We start from the raw sequence: 26596 nt of genomic DNA, 5'->3' as shown, positions 1-26596 counted from the left end.
CACACACACCCCACAATCTTCTGACAGAGTGTCCTGCTATCGCAGCCAGCCAGGAGCAGATATTAATAGCTTTGCTCTCTCAGAGCTCTTTGCTGCCGACTCCGTCTCTCGCTCACACACACACACACACACACGTGGACACACACACACACACACACGACACACATGGACACACAATGACACAGCTCAACCAGGCTTTGAGACACACAAACACACACTGTCATACACCAACACATGATAATGCTTCTTGCACACAGTTGGGCGAGCACAGATACACATGTGAGCAGAACACACACACAGAATTAGACGGAGGATTTATTGATTGTCAGCGCGCACGTGTGTGTGTGTGTGTGTGTGTGTGTGATTGCAGGTAATAATCTCCTCCATAAGCTAACATTGGGGTGACATCAGGCTAAAGAAAACTGCACTTTCAGTAGCTTTTCCAGTTCATGGGGCTTCATTTTAAAACCTATGGATGGATGGATGGATGATGTAGACGGTGTCGTGCACATAATCACACAGCACAAAAACAGCACCTCCCATTAACCCGGGAACTATGAGGCATGACAGCCACACTTTGAATAGCTGACAGGGTACTTTCACCTCATATGCATGCAAGAGATGTGCCCAGATTAAACTCCTGTTGTGCTGTGAATGTAGATCTAACACTGATCTGTGAATGTAGTTTTTAAAGGGAAAGTTCAAACAATCTTCATGTGCTCATATGTCAGTGGAAATCACTGTTGGTCGCTTGAATAACTTCTCCGGTCTTATTATATCATATCATATCATATTTCTGCGCAAAAATTTAAACAAAAGTTCAACCCAAGTCAACATGAGGTCTCAGTGAGTGAGTGAGTGAGTGAGTGAGTGAGTGAGTGAGTGAGTTGTCCAGTTCTCTCTTTTTAGTCTGAAATTCTTTTTCTCACAACCCTTCAACACAGTTCACTGTGGAAACACTGTCAGTGGAAGCACAAAAGAGATTTTATACTAAAAAAAAGAAGCATTTGAAGATATCCATTTTATATGGTAGCATCACTTGAACTTGCACAAGAGGAGATCAGTGATTTTGTCTCTTTAATAATTTTTCAGAAAGTGGTCTCAATAATGAGGAACAATAAGATCTTCTAGTTGTTTAAAGACAGGCTTAAAAAATGTGAGCTTGAAGCAATAAAGTTGAAGGTTTCCTGTGGAGTTTTCTTACAAAGTTTTATGTTTACATTGAGTATTGTTTGGATCCTTGAGGCTTAATAAAGATACTGAATGCATTTCCCTCTACAGAAACCAGAGCCTTTGAACATTTTGAAATCTGTATTGTTTACATCCATGTTTATTTGCTGGTAGTCTTCTTCCTTTCTGCCTTTTACTGGCATTTTGTTGAGTGCAACAACCACATACACAGGAATCCACTCATACCACAAGTGGTCAAAAGTTCCACCTTAAAGGTTCCATTTTGTACAAAATGAGATCTCCATGTCTTTTTTATTACAAAGCAGGTCTAGGTGTTATACATACCAGTGTGCAGTCCACGGGCAAAATGCACACAGCCTGTATTCAGAAACTATCTTAAAAAAAATAACTTTGTGATGTCACAACAAAACAGTCACCGCCCTCAGCCATGCCCCCAGCAAGGCTTATCTGGACACAGCATCCAGAGAGAAGCCTGAGATAGGAGATGTAGAACTACATTGAGATGGTTTTTGGTCTTAAAACCCTGACATATATCTTCTTATGGATATCAAAACCTTTAAGACTCATTGTTTGAGTTTTCAGCCAAAAAAACCAAAATAAAAACCACAACCAGTGTTTTAAAGGGCCAGATTTAAACCACCCACATTGTCTCCTGACACCCAGAAGTTACTGAGTTTCTATCTGAAACAGGATAGTCAAGCTCAAGAAAATCAAAGCATGAATAGTGAGATTATTTTTTAAGAATTTATTTAAATGTTCTACATAGCACCAATAAATAGCCGTAGCCTATATTGTCTTCATTGCACAAATACGGCCGTGGTCTCAGTACGACTTTGATGACATTTTCTACCCACAGTGGAAATTTATGTCCTCGTGGCTCCTTAAGAAATTAGAATGATTACAGTACCTGCTTAAAACTACAATTATCTATCAGCATCTTCCCAGTAACATGTACTGTTAATTTAAAATTGTTAACACCGTGTCTGGCTGCCTTAAATGCCTGGTGGAAAGCTATTAGTGTCTGAAAAGGGATTCAGTGTTTTCTATTAATCTTTGCTTGTATTCGCTGTTCCCTTGTTCTTTTTTTGTTTTGTTTTTTTCTTCCAGTTGAATACAGCCTACAGAAGCTGCTGTCAAGTCAGGCTAATTTAATAGAGCTTTTGTGGAGTAGTTCTATGATTTAATATCATCCAGTTTAATCTGTTTAATATTTTGTCCGCATATTTCTTCTAAAGAATAAGAAGTTGATGTTAAACTGTTTTCTCAGTGTTGTAGAAAGCAGTTGCTGTGTTGTACAACAGTTTACACAAGACTGACTCCACAATTTTCTGTGCTGTTTTTCCTCCCAGAGAATAAGATAATGAGATTTATTAATAAAGGTTATTGACACTTAATTCTGTGGAGGACATCACATTTTCAGCTCTGTTATTTGACCTGTCTGCCAGCAGAATAGCTTAAATCCTTTGAACACATTTCTGTAAAAGAATTAAATCTGTAGACAAATTGGTGTTGGGCCAAGGAAAAAATTAGATTTTGGTGATATCTCAACTGTAATAATAATAATCATTTACTGTACAAATATTAAAGTGAGAGTGAAGAAATCCATTCGACTTAACATCTGTGTTCATAACAGCAAATTAGACATTTTTCACATCACCTCACATGTAGGGTTATGATAGATAGATAGATAGATAGATTACTTTATTCATCCCCGAAGGGAAATTAGTTTGTTACAGCTGTCCGGTGTATTATAATACAAAATATACAATAGAATAAAATACAGAGGTAACAAAATATACAATAGAATAAAATACAGAGGTAATTGATTGATTGATGCTAATTACAGCACACATCATCAGGGGCTCCACTTGGGGTGGTTTGGGGCGGCAGCAGTGTACTGTTAAGTGTCTCCATGGGAGGTGTAAGGGGATTTACAGTTGTCATTGCAAATGTCCCAATATGAGGGGGTCATCAGTGAATTTTTCATCACATGGGGGCACAAAACATTTGCTTGTTTGCCTCTCCTTGTTTACACCTGATCATTATTAAAGTGCTGACTCGCGTCTCCTCTCATCTTCCAGGTGATAAGTACTGGGTTTTTAAGGAAGTGACGGCCGAGCCTGGTTACCCCCACAGCCTGGTGGAGCTGGGCAGCTGCCTTCCCAAGGATGGCATCGACACGGCGCTGCGCTGGGAGCCGGTTGGGAAAACCTACTTCTTCAAAGGGGACCAGTACTGGCGCTACAATGAGGAGAAGCGCACCACGGACCCAGGATACCCCAAACCCATCACCGTGTGGAAGGGAATACCAGATGGTCCGCAGGGGGCCTTCATCAGCAGGGAGGGATGTGAGTGTCTGACGGGGTTATTCTGTCTGGTGTCACTGTCTGTACGTCATCAAACCAGATCAGTAGCTTTTAGCAGTAGAGCCCTCCTCACTGAATATGAACGAACATACCATTGTCTCAGCTGTGATGAATGCCATGTTTCCTACTCAGAACAAGCTAAAGTGGCAATAACAGCAGAAATGACCTGTAACGCATCACTTCTGCTACATCTTATCCCGCCGGCCACACTACTCCAGAGTTTTCGAGCACTTAAAACTGAGACTTTTGGAAACACTGCCAAAGCCACTTTAGTTTGAAATCTCCGGTGTTGGGTTTTAGTCTGGACGGGCAGAAACAGAGACCTTTGGAAACAATGACATAGATGACCATTCCAAGCGTTGCCGACCTTGTCGTCTTTGCTAGCAGCTGCTATGCAGTTAAATTCAGCTTTTTAATACTACAACTGTCTTTTCTGTTTCATGTTTGTAGTATTTTCTGCAACTAATCAACTGCTTCCAGTTTACACTGTCTAGTGCATCGTGAATGCTCATGTTTTCAGGTGTGATGGACAGAGATTATTTCTGATACGGACCTTAACACTTGTCCGGAAGGAGATCTTTTCATTATTAAATGAAAAAGTAATGTAGATCAGTCTCTGAATTACTGCTTCTCAGAAAATGCGAGATAAAATCTTTAACATGTGCAGGGGCATTGATGTAGGTACCAACTTGACCACCAAGTCCTGCAGACACTGTCTTGATAATTCACACTGAATTACTCTCAATTTAGCCTAGTGTTTATGCTATGAAAGCATAAAATGCCACAAGCAAACGTTCCAGACTCAATCTCTCTCTCTCTTTCTCTCTCACACACACAGACACACACACACACACACACACTGTGTCCTAGAAGAAAACTACCCATCATCACTTCTACTTGTCGAGCTGAGACCTCATGACCTTGTGGCTTCCTCAGAGGGGACACCAAAGGCAGAGCTCAGTATCTGTGTGTGTGTGTGTGTGTGTATGTGTATGTGTGTGTGTGTGTTTGTGTAAGTGTTTGTGAGATCAGAGGCGGTGACATGGTTGGTCAGGTGTGGTGTCTTGGTGTTAGATGAGAAGCTGTCCTGCAGGGACTTTGGAGGCAACAGATGAATTTATGTGTGTTTGTGTGTGTGTGTGTGTGTGTGTGTGTGTGTGTGTGTGTGTGTGTGTGTTTCGACTGGCTGTTTGGAGGTGATGGAGCAGACAAAAAAGCAGACATCAGAAGAAACCTTCTGGGGTTTTTCTGTTGGTGAACTGTGTGCGGTGTGTGTGTGTGTGTGTGTGTGTGTGTGTGTGTGTGTGTGTGTGTGTGTGTGTGTGTGTGTGTGTTAGAGCTGCTGAGATCTGATCTTGTCCTGCAATTGTTTTACTTTTTACTACACATGTATTTAACAGCTTTATTTACTAGATACCCTTCATATGAAATAGTTATACTATAAACTACATAATGTAGTAAAGTATAGTTAGTATTTTTACTTTATCACTATTGGTACTTTAAGTAAAATACTTTTACTATTTAGCTGCAGTAACTCTGTGTGTGTGTGTGTTTGTGTGTGTGTCAGTGCGCATGTGTGTGATATCTGTGAGGGTGTATCCCTCTCTTTCTCCCCCTCCCTCCCTCTCTATCTCTCTCTCACATACTGTCCCACTTGTCTCCCAGCTGCAGTGTCTGTCTCACAGGCATTACATAATATTGCCCTTCAATAAAAACAACCACTGCTGTAGCTGCCTGTAACCGCCGTGGCCGCCGTGTCACAATAGAAATGTTATTGCCTCTAATGAGATTCTGCACCACAGGGATATACCAGAGCTGAGAGAGGGAGGCGAGGACACTGAAGATGGATGTGTTTCACTTAAAGAGACATCTTTTCTTGAAGAGTGAAGGTCTCCTTAGAGTCAGCATTTGAGGAATTTAGAAAACAAAGTGGAGATTTCCACTTTAGGTCATGTGGCATTTAGTCTCTGTTCTTGTGACACAAGCGCAAGTGAATTTGTTTTATGCTAAACCAGTAATTTTGTGGCTGCAAACACACAACTTGCATTGTGATATGAGCAGAATTTGTGTGTCAGTTGGTTGTTATGGTGGTAAGGTGAAATTTTTATGCATAGCTTGGTTTGAAATCTTTAAATCATTGTTTCACCTTGTGTCACACAACAATTACTTGTTGTGAGCCCAGTCCTGGCCAAGCCTCAACCTCCAGGGCTGAAAAATGAAGCCAAAACGAAAGTGCCAAAAGCTGCAGTTCCTTGAATGGCCGTCATGCACTAAAGTCTTGGCTCCACACAGCCCCCACCTCTTTACCCATTTTTGGATTAGCTGGGAGTTAGGCAGAGTCAGGCATTGCCAAGATGGCGGCGGAGGAGCAGCCCATGCTAAGCTTCAAAACAGCTCTTCAGAAACCTGTAGGTGACATCACGGAGGCTACGTCCATCTTGATATACAGTCAGTAAAGAGACAGACAGGGACAGTATAAAAAGTTATGGATGTTTTGATGGTACACTGATATGACAGGATTTCTCATGGCCAGTCTGACTATGACAGACAGGTCCATTGTCAATGTGTATATAAGACAGAAAGAGAGAGACAGAGTGAGAGAGACAGAGGGAAAAATCTGAGCAATTTGAAATTGTGTGTGTGTGTGTGTGTGTGTGTGTATGAAATCAATATGTGACGTCAGTGTTGATACTGTGGCTGGCTGCCAGCTATAAATCTATGTATGTGAAACACTGTGGCCATGTTGGTACAACACGCTGGTCTAAACTGAACTATCTCAACAGCTTTTGCATGAACTTGTGTGCAGACATTCATAGTCAGCTGAGGACAAATCCTAATGAATTTAGTGATCCTCTGACTTTAACGCCATGAAGCTGACTGACCCTTGTGGTTTTAAGTGAAATGTGTCAGCAGCTATTGGATGGATTTCAGAATGTCTGAACCAAATGTCTTTTTTGTCCCCCCCCCCCCCCCCCCCCCCCCCCCGACAGACTACACCTACTTCTACAAGGGGAAGGAGTACTGGAAGTTCGACAACCAGAAGCTGACGGTGGAGCCCGGATACCCAAAGTCCATCTTGCGCGACTGGATGGGCTGCGACCAGTCCGAGATGGAGCGCTCCGGCGGCAGCGGTAACCGTGGTGACCGCCAACTGCCCCTCGACGACGTCGATATCATGGTGACCATCAACGATGTCCCAACAACAGTCAACGCCATCGCTGTGGTGATTCCTTGCATCCTGTCACTGTGCATCCTGGTGCTGGTGTACACGATTTTCCAGTTTAAGAACAAAGGGGTCCAGCAGAACACCATGACACAGCACTACTACAAATACCCTGTTCAAGAGTGGGTATGACAGGCATCTGTGCTTTGAAGAGGTCAAAGTTCATGGATTGATCGTTAATGTTGGCTAATGGCCAAGAACACATTGCACAGGACAATGGTAAGTCAATGCTGAAAGACACTAATTGGCTGGCTAGAGACTCGTGCCTGTCTTGTGACACAACCACTTCAGTGTAAAACAGGAAGATTACTGATTTTGTCAGGATGCTTAAAACAAACGAACAAATCCACAAATGCTCCGGGAGGATCTGATCGGCTGAGAACACATAAACAGCAGATTTGTCAGTCTTGCTCATCTGACATGCCCACAACTTCTCTGGCTGAGTGAGATGTGGTCTCATGAGCGAGACTGAACTTTGACTACTTCTTCTGGAGTCTACAACACACACAACTCTCCTTCTCAGTGAAAATAAAAGAAAGAGGAAGAGGAACAGAATAAGATCCTCTAAGCCAGACACCACTTCCAAGTTTGTTATAACGACGGCTTGTACACGTGAACTACTTCAACTATCAAGTCAGATGAAATTTAAAGAAAAAAGAAAAAGAAAAAAGAAATGGTTTGAAAATATCAAACTTGAAGATAAATTTAGGTAGAAAGGCCATAACTAAAAGAAAACCAAGGATCTCTCTGAGGATTACTGAATTCTGTTTAATTTATTTCAGTAGTATGTAGATGTAAAACTGTGGAAGAGGACCTTTTTCTCTCTTTTCCCACCATACACAACAAGAACATTCTCATTACCATTAACTCAGACCTTTGTCAACCTAAACCCCCATCCCTAAACCAGTTTAACAAAATGTTCTTTAAAAAAGTGGGTCGATCTACACAGCTGGGTTTTGGCAAATGTAGAATAGAGAGTCATCAGCGTCTAATGATAGAATAGATCATCACAACAGTTCAACAGTCTTGTCTCGGTCTCAGAAGACCTAGCACATCTGCTCATATTTAACAGGCTGCACACAACCAGAGCCCACATTTATCAAACTGCTCAATTTAAAACATAATTAATAATAAAATCAAATAAATCCTTCAATTTTACCCCTACTTGCTAACCTCGGTTTCCAGAGAGCTCCAAAGGTGTCATGAGTTAGTGAAGAGTATAATCAGGTGAGCAAACCTTCTGCAACAAAATATCATCATGTCATGATGACAATTACAACTCCTGAAGATGTGTTTTAGCCTGCTTTTTCCATTTTATTCAAACGTGATAGGATGTTCCTAGAATTGAATTCCCATTTCAGCCAGTTTCTTATGATTTCATTCCTATTTATATATTCTAAATATAATAGGTTGTTGTTAATTCTACATATTTATATTGAGTATTCTTAATTGAAGTTTTTAGCAGTTTGATAATTACGATTCCAGCACTGAGCTTTAAGCTTTAGTTTATCATTAGTTTTGTCTTTCCGAGGAGAAAGCATGGAAGGAGTTGGACAAGTGCAATTACAGAGGAAATGGAGAAAGTGAAGGGACAGAGAGTCAGAATAAAGCAGGGTTTGAATAGAGATGGAGACAGAGGGAGTGAGGAGTGGGGGTGGGGGTGTACAGAGGATACATGTCGGTCTGTATTAGTATGCTGGCTGTGGCGCAGCAACATCGACCGGGCTTAATAAAGTAACTTCTGTTCACAAAGCTCTAATAGGGGCGACTCGCCCTCCACATCCCTTGCTTTAATCCCACTGTCCTCCCTCTGTATTTTCTCACTGTCCTCTTGTAATTCTCCCCGTCCATCTGGCCTCTCATCTCTCCGCTGGTTCACTCTCTCCATCGATCTAATCTCTCCCTCCATCTGTGCTGCTCTCCCTCTTTACTTACTTCATCTTTCTTTATGTCTTTTTTAGGTTCAACATCCCACAGGTTAAGTGCTTTTATTGTTGGTTAAAACAAAGTTACTTGTCTCCAGTTTTGTGCCAAATGTGTTGGTGACAAAAGTAGGCAGAGTTAATGACAGGGTGAATGCCTTTATTTGACACAACTCGTTGTTTACATTAATTCAAGGTTTTTAACTACAACAACCAGTTAAAGATTTTTACAGATGGTCACATTTAGAAAACCACAAGATTTCATTAAGATTTGATAGAACTGATCAAACCCACTTTTCAGAAAATTAGTTAGTTCCTCATTATTATTTACTGGTCGCATGTGACAGGATTTCTTATGTATTTATTATTATACTATATTCTCTGAAGTTTTAAAAAGCTGCAAGCATGTACAGTTGCTATGCTCTGCTGTGTTGAAAAGTTTTTTTCAGATTGATAAAAGCATTGACAAAAGCATTGAGGGAGATACCATATCAAAACAAATCAGACCAGTATCTGATTATTTTGATTGTTATTTGAGCTGCAAAGAACAACGTCCTTTAAGAAGTAATTAAAATCTAATCTAATCTCATCTGTAGTTTTAAATGTGGGCGGCTCTGCACTGGTCAGTGTGGCTGACTTTATCTTTTCTCAGTAATTCACGCAACATGAACTGGCTGGACATGTGCAGAGTGTTTCTCTGTGTCATGGCTGTGGGTGTGTGCTTCATGTGCTCTTGCTTTGTACCGATGCGCAAATTGTGAGTATTATCAAATGTTAAATGTTATCACAGAAGAATGACCTTCTACTACCTGCTTTTCCTTGCAGCCACCTCCTGCCAGTTTGAGCATAAATTGAAAGTCTCATTGCTCTTGAAGACCACAAAGCAAAATTTCAGAATAGAGGAGGATCACCCTCCGCTAACAGCAGAGTGTAATTCAAACTGATTTGACTGATTTGAATCATCTACTGCACCACTCAAATCTTCTGGAACAATAACACTGCAGCCACTTTATTTGAATACACAAACTTCTCATTTAAATGTTATTAACTTCCTAATGTGACTCATAAAGGTTCATACAGAGGCTGGTTCAGCTCCCCAGAGGGGTTTTGGAGTCCTCCATCTATGACCTGCCACCTCAGGCTGGGAATCACTGTTGCGGGGCAGCTTGGGACATCTAGACTGTCGGTGTAACTCTGCTTATTAAGAACCATTTTTAAATCCAAGTGGATGTTGTAAAAAATAAAATGCATCTTCATCATCAGGTGAACAACCTCCCTGTTTTATCTTGAAAAAGTTGTAGAGTTTATAACTAAACTATCCATATATACATGCACACACAAATGCACAGTAATAATGCAGTAGGTTGCAGTGTCTTTCTTCCCCCCCCCCGGTTCCCGTTTGCTTAGCTTTGTACCTTATTCATCCAGCTCTGTGTCCTGCAGTAATTGAATGTGTTCTCGCTGCATATCTTCGCAATTACTCACTGCCATCGAGAGCAATTCAGCACACACAGCATTCAGCACAAATCGATGTCGCTCAGTAACCTGCAGCGCAATCTTTGACTGGGTAGAAAACATGTATTTGTTCCTTGGGGGTGTACAATAAGTAGAAAACAAGACATTCTTCTCCATTTTACCTTAACACCTGTGTACAGTTTACTGACTCTCTCTGCTCGGGGGGGGGGGTCGTGTAAGTCTGTGGAAACATGAATGTCAATCCCAGGAAAATTGCCTGCTGGACCAAACTTGTCTTTCTCTTCGTGTTTTCCCAGCTGGTGTGAGATGGTCTGCACAGAGCTGCTGCTTGAGTCAAGTAAAAACATGCATTTGATCCAAATTAAAGTGAGTCAAATTAAGAAGTTTCCAAAGCAGATATTCAGGATTTGTAATCGAAAAAGGCTCCGAGGGCATAGGTTTGGTCTCAGCACTGGAGGGACACAACAACCCCTCCAAAACAAAAGATGACTTTTAAATGTTGTCAACCAAATTGGTTTATTAACATATGATCTGTATTTACATTAAGATCTGTATTTACTTGTATTTACATTTAAATAAAAATACACAGTGACAAATCAAAGAAGGAAAGAAAAAAATAAAAATATTTTTGCATCCAGCATCAGCATGCTTATATTCAGTAGTCCTTCCAGTGTTGCAGTTCCCCTTGATTTCACATTTAAAACTAGCTCCACCTTGGCCAGCTACAACAGTATAATGCTGCTAATCAGGTGATGCATCAGTATTATCAATCAGTAATGTAAGGCTTACTACCAGTTACTGACACTCTGGGAGGTGAAAAAGATCCTGATGTCTCTTTTTTGGTGGCATGATACCTGCAAAGTACAAAACATGTTGGCATGGACAAAATGAAGTTATGTGTGCTGTGCAGTGCCAACAAGAGGGAAATGAGTCACCTGAAATTTTCAACCATGCTCGTGGTATGGACCTACAGACGACCACTGTCAGCACACTGATCTGCTCTGGCCTCCTCTGTGTCTGACAGTTATTTGACATGAGCCTCCAAATAGTCCCCACCATTTCAGCCAATCAAATTCCAGCATACTTAAATCAGTCATCTTGGAGACATAGCCTCTGGGCGGGCACATTGGAATTATCTAATGACTTCACTGGAAACACAGTGCGAACAAGTTCATTCAAATATTGGCAGGGACATACCCCTACCATCCATATGCAAACCTATGTCCTTGAAAGTCTCACATACAGGACTGCTAGTAATGATTGACAGCTACTGATGAGCCCAAACTCACATCTACAAATAACATTTTACAATCATCAAAGGCAAAAATAAAAAAATCATCACATCTGAGAAGCTGGAAACACCAAATGTTTGACATGTTTGGTTGAAAAAAGACTTAATCATTTATAAAAGTAGTTGCTGATTAATTTCCTGTCAATCAGGTAATCGATTCATCGAGTATTTCTTACAGCTCCTGTCACATAATGACCATGAACTTAAAGTACTTCTATATAAAGGTGTGAAATCTGACCGTTAAGGATGCATTAATGTAATTTCTTCATATTTATTTTTTAAATGAGATGCTTGTCATTTTAGAACAAAACCATTCAATGATAAAACTGCTTGATAACTGACTTGAGCTACAAAACCCTGACCCTCTGAGTCATGATACAACCAGATTATTAGAAAGATAGATTGTGGAAATGAGAAGTAGCCTGTAAAGTGACATTCATGTGTAGTTATTAGGCTGATAATGGCATTGAGTGTTGCAGTCATGTTGTGTTTTTTTTTTTGGACTGTTTATCTTGATAACACAGTGTTATGTTTTTATTTGTTGATCGGAGGAAAACCCTCTGCAGGCGAAGCTACAACCCGTCTGTTACCTGTTTATTTCTCAGCTGAAACTCCGTCAGACAGAGGAGGGGAAAAAGGGGAGTAGATAAAACGTGATCGTTGTGTTGTTGAGGTGGTCGTTGGCTGTTGGCTGTGGTGTTTCTACTTGATGCTGGTGCACTTTGTAAATAGTAGAGCTCCAGGCTAGTTGCCGGTTTGAGTGTTTTGTTACAGCTGTGATTTAATGGGAAGGGAGAGTTGTAGCTTTCTCCCTAAGGGAGGGTGGGGGGCAGTGTCCATCCCACTTCAAAACACCCTTACCCAATAATAATAATGTCTCCTAAGTGATGTCACTTGCTCTCACTGGTGCTCACTCATAATGTAACTGACAGAGAGGGTGAAGCTGTTGCTGAAAATAACTGAAGGTTTATTACTAGGGTCAGTGTTGCTATCAGGTACTAACTGTAGGTCTTAACAGTAGCGGATGTGCAGGCAGATTAAACCTGTCTCCTTAGGTGTTGCAGGCCACTGACGCAATCGGGGATTAAGTGCCTTGCTCCCGGGCACTTCAGCAGTAGATGTTGATGTTGAGAGAAGGGCGCTTCTCACGCTGCCCCTCACTCTGATTTTTACAGCGGCGTTCAAGACAGCGACTCTTTGACGATGAATGACTGCTGCTCTCACATCATCCCCATCAGGTTACAGTGCTTATATACTGAAGGATACTTAATAGAGGTTTTACTAGTTTACTTGTTGCAGTACTTGATGAGGGAGATAATTTTAACAAGGGGGGGTGGTGAGCAGGTAAAACTTTAGTTTCCACCATGTTTTACCTGGGAAAGAAAAAAAAACACCTGTACTTAGATCCATTTAAATAATATGTTCTGTACTAGAGAGACACCACCCCCTCTTTATCCCTCTGTATATATTTGCTGAGATTTACAGAAGAATAGCAGTTTACAAAAGTGCAGTGTATTTCAGCAGATGTCTGTTTGTGGGAAAAGAAGAAGGGTACTTGAAGAGAACATAGTGGTTGCATTGTCGCTTATTCATATTACTTATGGAACACACACATAAAGACAAAACATATGTACATGAGATTTTCAGACTGTGTGTTGGACGCTGTCCATCCACCACATGGTTTCTGTTTGAAAGTTATTTATTCAACTGTACTTTTCACAGAGGGCAAAGGGTCCTCTAAACAATTGCCTCTTTTATGGCTGTTGTGTGCAGACCTGGGATAAACTGAAACACTGAGTCATTTGTGCTGGTGTTGTTGGGTTTATCTGCCTCGGAGTGCAGACCTGCCAAAACTCAGTCCTCGTCTTTCTCAGCGTCACTTTCCTTCCTCTGTCCATTTCACACCACTGACTGTGCATCCACCATGTAAGCACAACTTTTGGTTCAACAGAAGGAGCAAAATAACTCTAATAAGAAGAAATAACTCTATAACGTTACCAGTTTGCTTGAGTTAAGCTTTGCAGCTTCTCCAGTAAAGGAGCAGAGCAGCTGATCTCTGGTCAGGACTCTGTGTCACTTTGTCCCAGGTCTGGCGATGCTCTGGTGGGTTTGGACAACAGTGAGTTGCCTTTAAAGGTAGACTTAGTTATCTGATTATGCCACTTCCAAACAGGGGGGGGCACTTGCCAGAGATGGTGCATCTTTGCATTATAGCAGATGATGAAAACATATCGATAAAAAACATAAACCAGTCTTTTAGTTTCCAGAGGGCAGAGCTGCTCTGGATGTAGAAGAAACTCTGATAACACTTTATAATTGGCTCGCTGACCGTTTGTTAAGAGAGCTCCAGAGAGAAGCCTGAGAGAGGAGATGTAAGACTACACTGAAATGGTTTTTTATGTACTAAAAACCCAAAATACATCTTCAAATGGATATTAACAAAATGGATATAACAATGAAACAAAAGGAAAGTGTAAAATATGGGACCTTTAAATCAATGTGTTGAGGTAAATGTTGCCCTCTGTTAAGGTTTATTCTCACCTACAGCTCCCTTGGTAAGCTACACTGAAGACTATTAATGGCATAAATAAATGAAAATTCACCTCACAACTTAAAATTCCTTTCAAACCAGTCACTCTGAGATTAAAGCTCATGTTTGCTTCCATAGCTAAAAACACATTTCACAACTTATACTGTATCACAAACCCCGTCTCTGACAAACGCTGCTGTGAGTTTGGAGTGTGGCTTCACGAGGCTAAGTCTTCCTTTAACTTGCCTGTTGTTGCCTTTAATTTCTAATGTTCTCTTTTCTTAAAAAAAAATATACGTAGGTGAATAAAAACATATCAGAGGTAGTCTGGGCAGACTTTTTGAAGTAACAAGATGTTCTTTGGATATTATCACAGCTACTACTACTACTACTTGTAGGGAGATTTTATCAGATATAGCTTTAAGAGAGATTCAATTCAGTTAGTTTTTCTTATGAAGAAAAAAAGAGATGTTTTCTGTAAATACATGATTTTGGTTTTGGTTTTTGGGTTTTTTGACAAAATGGGTTGATTATAAAATCAAAATGAAAAAAATGTTGATCTCGGCTCACTTCTTTACATGCAAACAGATGCACCCTTTTGTTTGTGGATTTTTTTATAGAGTCATCATGTCAAATGTCGGATATCAAATATCAACTCATGTAAATAAAAAGACCAACAAAAGGCTTTTTTGAAAAGTTTTGTATTTTTGTTTCTCTCTTATTTAAGACCATCCTTTGCACATAATGTTTTTATGACGATGCTTATATTGGATAGGCATGTTTAATGACTTGAGAAGATCCAGTTTCATTTCTAGCGAGAGAAAGTTTTATTATTGAAAAATGTCGACATGACTGGAACAGAAAAGTTTTGGTTAATTTTTTAGGTTTGGTTCGATTTTACTGTCCCATGCCAATTATATACAAATAACACAATGTTCTGTTAACAATGAAATGTCAATAAAAGTAAAAGCTTCATTGTCTAAGACTTGTTTTTCACTGAGTGGTGATTTTATTTTGAGCAATTCATTGAAGTCAAGATCCTGTACACTGCATGCATCCTGCAGTGTTGGCTTATTTCCAAAAAATGTCCCACTCTTTCCTGCTTATTGATGCATGTAAAACTTTTTCCCTGGACTCATCACTTGGTGGTGTTTTCACAGTCTGAAGCATTCAATTTCCATTTTGGGGGGGTCGTTCTTAAAACAACTTTGGAGGTCAGCAGTTGGAGCTGCAGCAGTGGCTTTAACACACAGCTCACTGAGGCAGTTCTGGTACTTTAAAAAAGCCTGCGTCATAACTCAGTCACGTGTCACATCTGACCACACAGACGTATGACACACACATGATGTGCGTCATAAACCTCTCTAAACTCACAGATGCTCCTTATAACTGCAGAACCTCCCTGAGAATCATCACATGGGTTGATATTAAAGGTTCTGCAATAAACTGGTTTAGATCCAATCTCAAACACAGGACTTTCTCAGTGGCTACAGGTCAGCTCTCCTCCTCCACTCCCCCCCTGTCACTTAAGGCGTCCCCCAGGGTTCTGTCCTGGGACCAGTCCTCTTTAGCCTGTACATGCTCCCTCTTGGAAACATCATTAGAAAGCGTAACAGCTCACATCAATTCCATGCTGATGATTCACAGCTGTACCTCCCACATAAGTATAGTGATTCCCTTCACCTCTCCTGGACTGTATTTGGGACATTAAGGGCTGAATGGCAGACAATTCCCTCCAGTTAAACAGCAACAAAACTTAAGTACTCATATTTGGTCTAAATTCAGAGGCCTCCTCCCAAGTAAGGTACACCACCTATATGTGAAGTACCATGCAAAAAATCTGCGTGTTATCCTTGTCCTTCCATGTCATGGAGAATCCACTTCCTTTATCACAACTCGACAGGACTATTGTAATTTATTGTATCTAGGCCTTCCCCAGTCATTATAACCTTGTTTGCAGTTGGTCCAGAGTGCAAAGATGTTAACTTGCACTAAAAAGCATGAGCACATCACCCAAGTCTTGACCTCCCTTCACTGGCTTCCTATTCACCTTAGACTTCTTTCACCTCTAAACCTAAAAGGTGACAGAGCTGTTGCAGTTGCTGCTCCAGAATTATGGAACCAGTTTCCATTAGATATCAGATGTGCTCCCTGCATCTCTATTTTCAAATCTTGGCTAAAGACACATTTTTATTCACTGGCCTTTTTTGGTTCACTAACCTTTTAGTCTGTTTCCATGTTCATAATCCTGCATTTGTTCCTTGTTGTTTCTTGTTTTTTTTAAGAATGTTTATATGTTTCTGTATGCAGTATATTTAGTATGTTTTCCTTGTGTTTTTACTTATTGTTTTACTTAATTTTATTTATTTTACTTTTATTTACTCATTTTAGTCAGCTCTAACTGTGTTTAAATATGCACTAGAAATAAACTTGACTTGATGTTTTTAAGTTTTCTTCAGTATCATGTTGTTCCAGTGATAGTTGTAAACAGGAGCTGATTCAGCAGACTTTTAATGGTGCCAGTTTACCTAAATGTAAGTGTAGGCTTAAAAAAAAGGGGGCCCAAGTCAAGAAAAGCCGCTGATGCAAGTAAAAGAATAATGACAGGATTCATAAAATCCGTGAGCTTTTGTCATGTTGCACAGTCAATATATTTGTTAGATTCCTCTGGATCATAATGTCTCATCAACATGGTTCTAATATTTCTGGAACCCTGAAACTCTCCTCTGTCGATCTCTATTCATTTATTATTTTATTTATTCACTGATTTGTTTTGGTTTTTTTTACAAACTCTGTAATCTTTTGCTATAAGTATTCAGTATTTTTTATTGATCTTGCTACTTTTGTTGTTCTGGATTTGTCGTGCCTTTCTGCTGTTTCATTGCTCTTTGTTCTCATTGTGTGATTCAGCAGGACACCTGAAAACTGAGTCAGACCCACACAGCTGATAGTTTGTTTTTTTTATAACAGTAGCTGTTACTCTTTTCAAAAAGAAAAAAAAACACTGTTACATTGTTGTTATAGCTTTGAATAGACCTGATTCTAAATGAATTTCTGTAAGTCCAGTAACAGTTTTGAGGTATGTGTGACATTGTGTGCAGTACAAATCTACCAGATGTACACAATAAATCTACCTTGTGGCATTTTGCTGAAATACCCCTTTAGGGATCGATATGCACCTCCTCTGGTGAAACCACCTCTGCAGTAATGGGACTGGACAAATGGGTTCTGTAAATACTGACACCATCCAACACCATTTTAATTTCATGGCAATTTAATGTGTTTTATGCAGATTTCATGGGGGGATTTTATTTGTTTTAATGTGGCCAAAATGGATCATTTGGTCAGCTTTCTTGTTTCACAGACTTTATGTTTAGCAGTATAATTGTCAATGCATCTCCACTTACCAAAGTTAAAGGGGCCCTGTGCGGGTTTTTTACCATGTGTGTCACTACACAGGGACGGTTTGATTTATCAGGTTTCTAAAAATATCAACACAAGCTTGTTTCAGTTATGTAGTTTAATTTCTGTTCCACAGACACATGATCTTGTCAAAGGCCTTATTTACATTTGTTACTTCCTGTTATCTTAAGAACATGTGCAGCATTCCTAACATGCCAGTCCTCTTCAGGATGGAAACAGAAAAAGCAAATGCACGTAAATGAGTTCAAGAGCTGCACACGCAGGAACACCCTCTTTGCAAGAGGAAGCTGGGGAGTTTATAGAGTATCTGGTTTTAATAGACAGAAGCTGTCATCCAAGAGAGCCGCACACGTCCTCTAACTATTAATTAACACAACAGGGATTTCCAAAGAAGTCCTCTTAAGAGCAGCAGAGGAACAACACAGCAAGGGCTTCACTTTAATTTCAGTGGGAACACGAATGCAGCGTCCAGCCCAGAAGTCACAGGGCAACAGCCTGAGCTCCACCCGGGTTTCCACTTTCTCCATTTTAACGTCTTCTTCTTCATCATCAAGCTGCTGTACCAGGACCAGCTTAGTACCAGTTGGTGCACGAGATCATGAAACACATGTTGTCTACCTGCCTGTTACCCATCCTGCACTGGGGCAGCTCCACTGGGGTGTCTGTGGAAGAAAGGTACATATTATTACATGTTTTTTGTGACATCTACTTCTTGGATAATAGAGGGTAAAAGATGACCTCCATTCTGAAATTAAAATACATTCATTAAGTCACTTTTTGAGGAAGTGACACAACCTTATGTTCAGTTTGATTATTGGTAAATGGCATTTAAATTATGCAACAGATTCTGGGTGGATGTCCTCTTTGCATCACAAAAGGTGTATCACTATGAATGTGAGCACTGGTGGAAGAAACAGGAGTACATTAATGTAAAAATGCTCCATTACAAGTAAAAGTTCTACATTCATAATCTCACTCAATCAGAAGTGAAGTATTAACAGCAAAATGCACTGAAAGTATTAAAAGTAAAATTATTTGTTCAGCAAAAAGAGATGTATTATTCTATTTTACATTAGATGAGCATTTTACAGTTGTAGCTGCTCTAAGTGGAGCAGGTTTTGAAATGTGAGTAGTCCGTTGTCTATATACATAGACATTTGACTGATGCAAATACTTGATTTTGAGATGTTTATCTTTTCAATGCAGTGTTGCATTTTGCAGCAGATATGTGGCATTTTGCATTTTGTGTGTGCAATATATATATATATGTATATATATATATATATATCTGGAACAGCTGCTGACATAACTACACTGTTTTCTTAAGCAGTCACAAGCCAAAAAAGGCTGAAAATCACTGGTTTCATCTTTACCAATGTTTTGTATGTTACAAGCCTATCATAAGTTTTAATGTTACATCTTAATCTGTGAAGCAGCCACAGTTGCCAGATAAATGCAGTGGAGGAAAAAAATACAGTGATTCCCTCTGAAATGTGTTTGTATCACTCAAAACGTAGTACTTAGCTCCTTTGTGTACCTTCAGACCCTGCACTGTCAGGTCTGGCAGACTCTTGATGTTTCTTAGTCTCATCTTCTCTCTCCTCAGCCTCCCTCTCACGGCTCTGCTCTCCTCCCATCATCAACACAGAAAGTCACACCTGGGCAAAGATACACAGGTACAGACACACATAAAGATCCACTGTGTCATAGTCTTGAATGGGAAACTGTTAAGTTAGTTGGTTCAATATCAGGCTATAGAAAGCAGCTGGTTAGCTTCAGTTAGCGAGAGTGTATCAGCCTTTTACTCTAACTCTAACTCTGCCAGGCTGTAATCATTTTAATGAAATCTTGTGGCAGATCAGTTATTTTTAATCATGTTTTTGATGTTTTCCATTAGACTCAACATCAAATAAGACCTCATTTAGTTCATGTACAAACACTTTTGCTTTAGACTGCAGGTTATCATAACGAGGTGATTTTCTGACGAGCATTTAAGAGCTGACATTGAAAAAGTGGATGAAAAACTGTGCAGGAGGTGTGGATTTTAGGATAACACTGAAGATTTTACTATATTATTATATAGTGTACAAAATTATATATGTTATAACCTAAATCCCATAAAATGACCAAAACCAACATGTCTCCGACGAACACATATTATTCCTCTGTGCCATAGAGCTCTATTGTTTTCAAAAACGATTTAAAACACGAGTGAGTAACACTGTATCACTGGGTAACATGTTCTTTCATCACCATGAACACACACTGTGGTTTATTTTGACTCAGTCCCACACACACCGTCCTGCTGCCAGAAATACTGAGTAGAGCACCAAATGTGAATTAATCCACTGCTGAAAATAGTCTCCAATACGTTTATTATTTCCTCCTGTTTGAGATAGATAGATAAAATAGTTTACTGATCCTTTGGGGAAATTCAGATTGTCCAACAGCTCACTAATGTATTCAGTTAAGATTTTAGTCCATGACATGAGCCACTGCCTTTGGCTCTTATGCTAAACAGTCTGATGCTGCGCAACGAGATGAGACGTCGGCTGCTGCTGTAGCTGCTTCTCTGGCCTGTAAGGATGTTGTGGAGAGGGTGGTTGGTATTGTCCAAGATGGCCTGCATCTTACAGTGCATGTGTGTCTCCTCAACAGTCCTCAGTGAGTCCAGACTCCTGCCAAGCACGGAGCCAGCCTTTTTAACTAGCTTGTCCAGTCTCCTTGTGTTCACCACAGCGTAAAAGAGGACATTCTCCACCGTCTGATTAAACATGTGCAGCATTTCACTGCAGACGTCAAAGGACCTCAGCTCCCCGAGGAAAAAGAGACGACTCAGCCCCTTCCTGTAGATGGCATCCATGTTCAGGGACCAGTACAGTTTACTGTCCAGGTGCACACCTAGGTATTTGAAATGTGTACCACCTCCTTCCTTTCGTCGACGTTGATTGGCTGAAGCGTTGGCCTAGACCTGTGAAAGTCAATGACCATCTCCTTGGTCTTGGAGGTGGAGCCAGAACAGTCCCCTGTGGAGCACCAGTGCTGCTCACCGCTGTCCTCAAGAGACAGTTGCCCAGCCTGACGTACTGTGGTCATCTCACAAGGTAATCCACAATCCAGGATTTGAAGGAGGGATCCACCCCCACTCCTTCTAGCTTGTCTTTGAGAATCATGGTTTGGATGGTGTTAAATGCACTTGAAAAATCAAAGAACATAATCCTCATGTAACCACCTGGCTCATCTAAGTGAGAATGGGCCCAGCAGAGCATGTAGAGATGGAATCATTCATTCCAATATGCATTTAAGATTTGTTAAAAATTATAGCAGTCGGCTGTTTTAGGAAATTACTGAGACTTTAAAAAAAATGTTGTGGCATTTTTTTTTTTTTTTTGCATTTATATAGTCAAAGGTTAATGATGTCAGAGGAGTGAGAGTGAACAGAGATAGAGAGACCTTGATAGAGAGGAAGAGGGATGCAGATAGAGAGGAAGAGGAGAGGGGAGAGATCACCGCCTCTGCTGGTTATCAGCTCGGACATCTCTAATCCTGTCCAGAATGATCCGTCCTGGACGCCAATCCAATCAAACACAACACAATCAGTTCAGCGGACACAGCTGATGGGATCATTTTACTCTGCTTAACACATTACACGATCGCTGAGCGAGCCATGAAAGCTTTCCCGGTGGTCTGTAATGCATGCTGGGAAATTACAGATGACGAGGAGGCTTTTTAGATGTTATTTTCTCAGGGCTCAGGACAAAAACAGCCCGGCAGCACCAACAGGGCTGCAACTAATAACTTATTTTCACTGATGTTTCATCTATTGATTATTTCTTATTCATTGTACAGTGTCGGAAAATGGAAATGAATGTCACAAGCATCCAACTGATTTTTTTAAAACCCAAAGAGATTCAGTTCATAATGAAATGACATTTAAAACCCCACTGGGGAGGCTGGGGAGTAAATAACTGGCATTTAATGACAATTAATCAAAGGTCCCATGTTGTATAAAATGAGATGTCCATGTCTTTTTTGATTATAAAGGAGGTCTAGGTTCTACATTAATACTGTGAAAAAAATCAAAGTGCTCAGTCCAAATACACACTTTTTTGGAGGTCTCTCTGTACAATCACCAACCTGTTGTTACGAGAGCTCCAGAGAGAAGCCTGAGAGAGGAGATGTAAAACTACGTTGAGATAGTTTTTGGTTCTTAAAACCACAAATATATCTTCAAATTAAACACAAGGAAAGTGTAAAATATGGGACCTTTAATTGTTTTGTGAATCAACTAATCCAGTGGTTCCCAACTGTTTTCTAGAGCTGCAACTAATGATTGTTACATTACCAATTAATCTGCCAATTAATATTTTGCTTAATCAGTTGTTGAGAAATGTGATACATTCAAATTGCTGGTTTTAATCACAGTCCAAAACTCAGTGATCTTGTAAGCTGTTATCCGTGAATGATTTTTGAAATGAAAACTAAAGCCTGAAGTGGTGAAAGTATCCAGAAAAGCTGCAACTAATGGTCACTATCACTATCTATCAATCTGTCAATTATTTTCTGAATCAATCATTTACTGTTTAAAATATCAGATAACAATCACCAAAAAAGCCAAAACCTAAAGATGCTCAGTTTATTATCACATAAGCAGCCAGTTCTCACGACTGAGGGGCAGAAATCCTCAAATGTTTGGTGCTTGTGCTTGAAAAATGATTTTAACACTTATCAAAATAGTTGTTGATCATTTTTCTGCTGATCTCCTGGCCATTTAATTAACGTTTCAGCTCTAATGTCCAGTGTTTCACAGGAAAAAGGAACCTCTTCATTTTTATATTGGGACTCCAGTGAACTCATCAACTAGCTAAACAATTAACTGACCTATTCTCCACATCAGCATCGGTATCCTCTACTCAGATATGTGAGATGATCAGTGTGCTGCTCCAGACATGAGCCACAAGCTCGTGGGCTGCTGGAACCGATTCTGGGATAAACAGGAACAAAACGCTGCTGAATATTTTCACACTCCCAAACTGATTTTATTCACAGCACAGTGACAAATGGAGATGGTAACCAGAGGGTCAATAAGCTGGTTGAAGTAATGGGTGGCAGTGAAGTAGGGAGCATGCCTTTTAAAATGAGAAATTAACTGCCTCTCAAATGTGTAACGGCTTTGGGCGTCTGGCTGAACCGCGAAGCAATAACTTGTGATAATTTTCACATAAAAGTTAATTATGGGCCTAACCTTTACTCCAGACCTAAATATAACATCAGAGGGGGACATGCTGCTGGACGGACATAAAAATCCAGCCACGGCAGAACAGGGGCAGTGAGTGAAATATCGGTGTAATGACTGGAACTGTCCATGACATCTCTGCTTGAAGTCTCCCAGCATCCACCTCAGGGAGGGGATGTGGACCTGCGCCTGGAAAGACCAGGAGTGTTTTGGTTCTGAATTACAAACCCTGAAGCCTCAGTGTCAGGGTTGTAATTTATAGCTGGACGGAATATGAGGAAATGGGCCCCTGGGCCGACACAGGTGAAAGGCCCCCCGATTCTCCTGTACAGGATCCGCAGACTGAAGATTCTTCATGGTTGTTTTTTAGTCTCTATGAGGCTAATTGTGTCTATTTATGGTTCTTTTGAATCTCTTTGTAATAATTTTGTGTCTTTATGATCACTGTGTCTCTCTTTGTAGTAACTGTGTATATCTTTGTGGTCATTTTGAGTAGTGATTGTGAAGTAATTGTGTATTGTAATTGTAACTGTGTGTAATTGTGTATATCTTGTAGCCATTTAAGCCTCTTAATTTTGTGTCTCTTCATAGTCCCCTTTCATCACTTAATAAACATTTTGTATCTCTTTATGGTCATTTTGTTACTCTTTGTAGTAATTGTGTGTATTTCTGATCATTGTGTGTCTCTGTAGTAACTGTGTGTATCTTTGTGGTAATTTTGTGTCTCTTGTCTCTCTTTGTAGTAATTATGTCTATCTTTGTCGTCATTTTGAGACTTTTTCTGATATTAATTCTGTGACTGTAAAACAATTAACAGTGACTTCACTTCGTACGGAGGCAAATATTGACTAATATCGCCTATTGTTCTTGTGTTATTTTCTAGTATATTGAATTGTGAATTGTGAATGATGAATGTTGTGATTACTTGCTCTTTTTAAATGACATTTGCTATCTTTGTGTGTGTGTTTCTATAATGGGAAATTTATTATGTATCTTTACAATTGAAGAGCTCAGTTTCATGCTTATTTTTGTCTCTGAGGGGTTCACTGATCTTAATTTATATGCATACGAGATGGATCAGTGGGTTCTTTCCCAGCCTACAGTCTTTGCCTGTGTGCTGCTGTTTGCCTATGAATTTTGCCTGATGAGTTGTGTTAATAAATTGAGCTGAAGCGATGGGCAGTGTGCAGGATTGTTTGGTTTTGTGAGCGAAATATAAAAGATAAAAAGGCAACAATTGAATTTATGGAGAAAAACCGATATGCCGTTGAGCAATTTAGAGAAATTTGGGGGTTGCTTTTGTTATCTTTCCTTCCAAAATAAAGCGTATTTCATTGGACCGACAGTGCTTAAATGGAACAGCTGAGTGGTATAACAAGTTAATCTGAGCTACACATGCTTCATTCATGAAGTTAAGAGCATCTCCATCAGCATTCAGCGCGGTCGCCTCACTTCCCCTCCCCAGCTGTCTGTGCAGCGCGAATCACAGCCGGAGAGAAAGCCGGGGCTAAATATAGCTCCCCTCTCTTTCTCTCAGATATTGTTTTGTTTTGACTCGTGTGCCTCTTTGTCTCCGCTGCTGCCCTCTTCGGCTGGAAACAAACCGAGTCTGTCGTTCCTCTCGACCCAACACGACACCTTCATGTGACCCACAGTGTGCAGCTGCAGGGTTCACTTCAGCCACTCTGCTTCACTCACTTCTCCCTCCTTCTTCCCTTTCTCCCTCTTTTCTTTTATGATTTGATACTTAAGGGGTTTGATAGTTTGATTCCTGGGGACAACCCTGCTGACAACAGGCTATATGAATTCATGGGAAGCTAAGTTTCCACAGTTTTCTTTTCCTTCAGTAAATGAACCACTTTTGTCATGAATGGTGTTCACCAGCTAGGATATAATTAGGAATAATAATCTCACACCAGCAGATTAATTACACCCTATTTGCATTATTGATTCAATTCAAGTGAGAGTGAGTCTGCCTCAGCTTTATTATTCTTCCTCCGCTTTAAGAACTGCAAAGTGACCATCATACAAATTAGCAATGGTCAGCCAACCAACAGAAAATTAATTCTATAATCTAATAGATGATTTTTTTTAAGCAAACATGGCAACATTTGCTGATTCCAGCTCCTTAAACGTGAAGATTTTGTGCTTCTGTTTCTAATATATGATGTTTAACTGAAAATCTTTGGGTAATGGGCAAAACAAGACCATCAAAGATGTCTGCCTGAGATGTGGGAAATTATGAGGGGCATGTTTCCCTATTTGTTTGGCATTTCATATGCAAAGCAACAAATGGACTAATTGAGAAAATGATCAGCAGATTGTAGGCAGCCAGGCTTTCTTGTCAATGCATGGCTTTGTTTGAACCCAGCCCTCTCATTTTATCATACCTTACTATGCTATTTATGTATTTTAAATTATGATAGTGCCTCACCATTGTCCTGTATTGTCCGTTACCCTGTATTGTACTGGTTAAGCCAAAGATAAATAATTAGTAGTTATTAGTATATATTTTTTATTTTTTTCCTAAATATTTGTTATTGCAGTTTCTTGCAGCTTTCCTGTTCTCTGCACTGCCACTTCGCTGCTGTATCACTGTGAAATTCCCCAGCGTGGGACTAATAAAGGCGATCTTATCTCATCTTATCTTATCCAGAATGTGGACAACAGTAACAATAACACTAATAATAATAGATCTGAGGACTAGGGACTAGGTATAATCGTGTAGCCTTTAATAGAAGGTTAATTACCGTTCATCAGCTTTTTAAGGCTGAAGTTGGAGGGTTTTTGATATAGCCTAATGGTGTCATACTTGATCCGTCAGGACATGGTCTTTTGAGGAAAATACAACATTAAACGATGCAAATGTAGAAAACAGTAACTTGTTAGTGTAACGTGTTGGCCTAATGTCTACCACTGAGCCTTTTAACTCACTAACTCTTGTTGTGTGACCGAAAATATCGGGCATGTTTACAACACTCATAGTTCCGCCTACACAGACAGAGCGGAAAAAGACAGAGAGAGCGGAGGGGGAGAGAGGTGAGTGTGTGTGTGTGTGTTTTGGTGTGCGGGTGTGAGAGGTGTTAGCTGCTGTCAGGAACAGAAATTAATTTTATCCCACCTAATCGACCACCACGTCCGTCTCTGTCGGCCGCCGGTCCCGATTAGCTTGCGGTGTTTCCAGGCAGAGTCTCCCGACGGACGTGTCGGTGGAGCGGCTCGCTGCAGAGATCGTCAATAAGTGAGACAAGAGCTCACTCTGAGCCAAGCGGCAACCTCTGGGGCAAAAAAAAAAAGATGCTATCATGGAAGTGCTAAAAAACTGCAGTTCCTTGAATGACCACTTGGGCCTGGCTTCAAAAGTAAATAAATCACCATAGACTCCCATGATAAAATGTCCAGCCTTACAGCAGAAATAACCATGTCTACAGCTTGGTACAAAAACAGTTTTAGACCGATGTGCACCAAAGTCTTGGCTCCACAGACGTCCCATCTATATGATTCACTAAATATATATTATTGAATGTCATCATATTCACTAATTCACTAATATATATATATATATATATATATATATATATATATATACACACACACACACACACACACACACACACACACAGACATATATATATATATATATATATATATGTGTGTGTGTATATATAGCTTAGCTTTCACTTTGCATGTTTCCATTCTCAGTGTTCTATCAGCACAACATAGATTTTGTGCTGCCTGGAATAATGTTATAATGATTAAACAACTGTACAGAAGGCTGCAACAGTAAATTTCCTATAAAATAAGAAAGAGTGGGTTTATTTTCCCATTGTGCTCAACTGTAAAGATGGGTTAGGGCTGTATGCATGGTATGTATTGGGATAATTGACATTCTTCCCTTGCATTTGAGACCACTGTCTGGCGTAAACCTCGAACTCGTC

At 40.1% G+C, this 26596-nt stretch overlaps 1 protein-coding gene and 1 long non-coding RNA gene across 2 annotated transcripts in view; one reads left to right on the top strand and one right to left on the bottom strand.

Moving 5' to 3' along the window:
• mmp24 (matrix metallopeptidase 24) overlaps positions 1-14984 on the top strand; it is a 75163-nt gene extending 60179 nt beyond the window's left edge. Inside the window, 2 exon segments of the mRNA XM_071493655.1 lie at positions 3273-3539; positions 6548-14984. Of these exon segments, the coding sequence (XP_071349756.1) occupies positions 3273-3539; positions 6548-6912 (632 nt within the window). The 3' untranslated portion in view covers positions 6913-14984.
• A 2517-nt stretch (positions 14985-17501) lies between these two features.
• On the bottom strand, positions 17502-25937 carry LOC139630973 (uncharacterized). Its single transcript, XR_011693256.1, has 3 exons — positions 25780-25937; positions 18960-19080; positions 17502-18084 (listed from the first exon to the last, which is right to left on the bottom strand). It is a non-coding gene; the product is annotated as an uncharacterized lncRNA (long non-coding RNA).
• Positions 25938-26596: the final 659 nt, after the last annotated feature.

The sequence above is a fragment of the Trachinotus anak genome, unplaced genomic scaffold (genome assembly GCF_046630095.1).
Source record: "Trachinotus anak isolate AG129_WGS33_773 ecotype Australia unplaced genomic scaffold, CSIRO_AGI_Tana_v1 ptg000013l, whole genome shotgun sequence".
Taxonomy (NCBI): Eukaryota; Metazoa; Chordata; class Actinopteri; order Carangiformes; family Carangidae; genus Trachinotus; species Trachinotus anak.
Note: the sequence above shows the minus strand (reverse complement) of the source record. Positions and strands in the feature narration are given on the sequence as shown.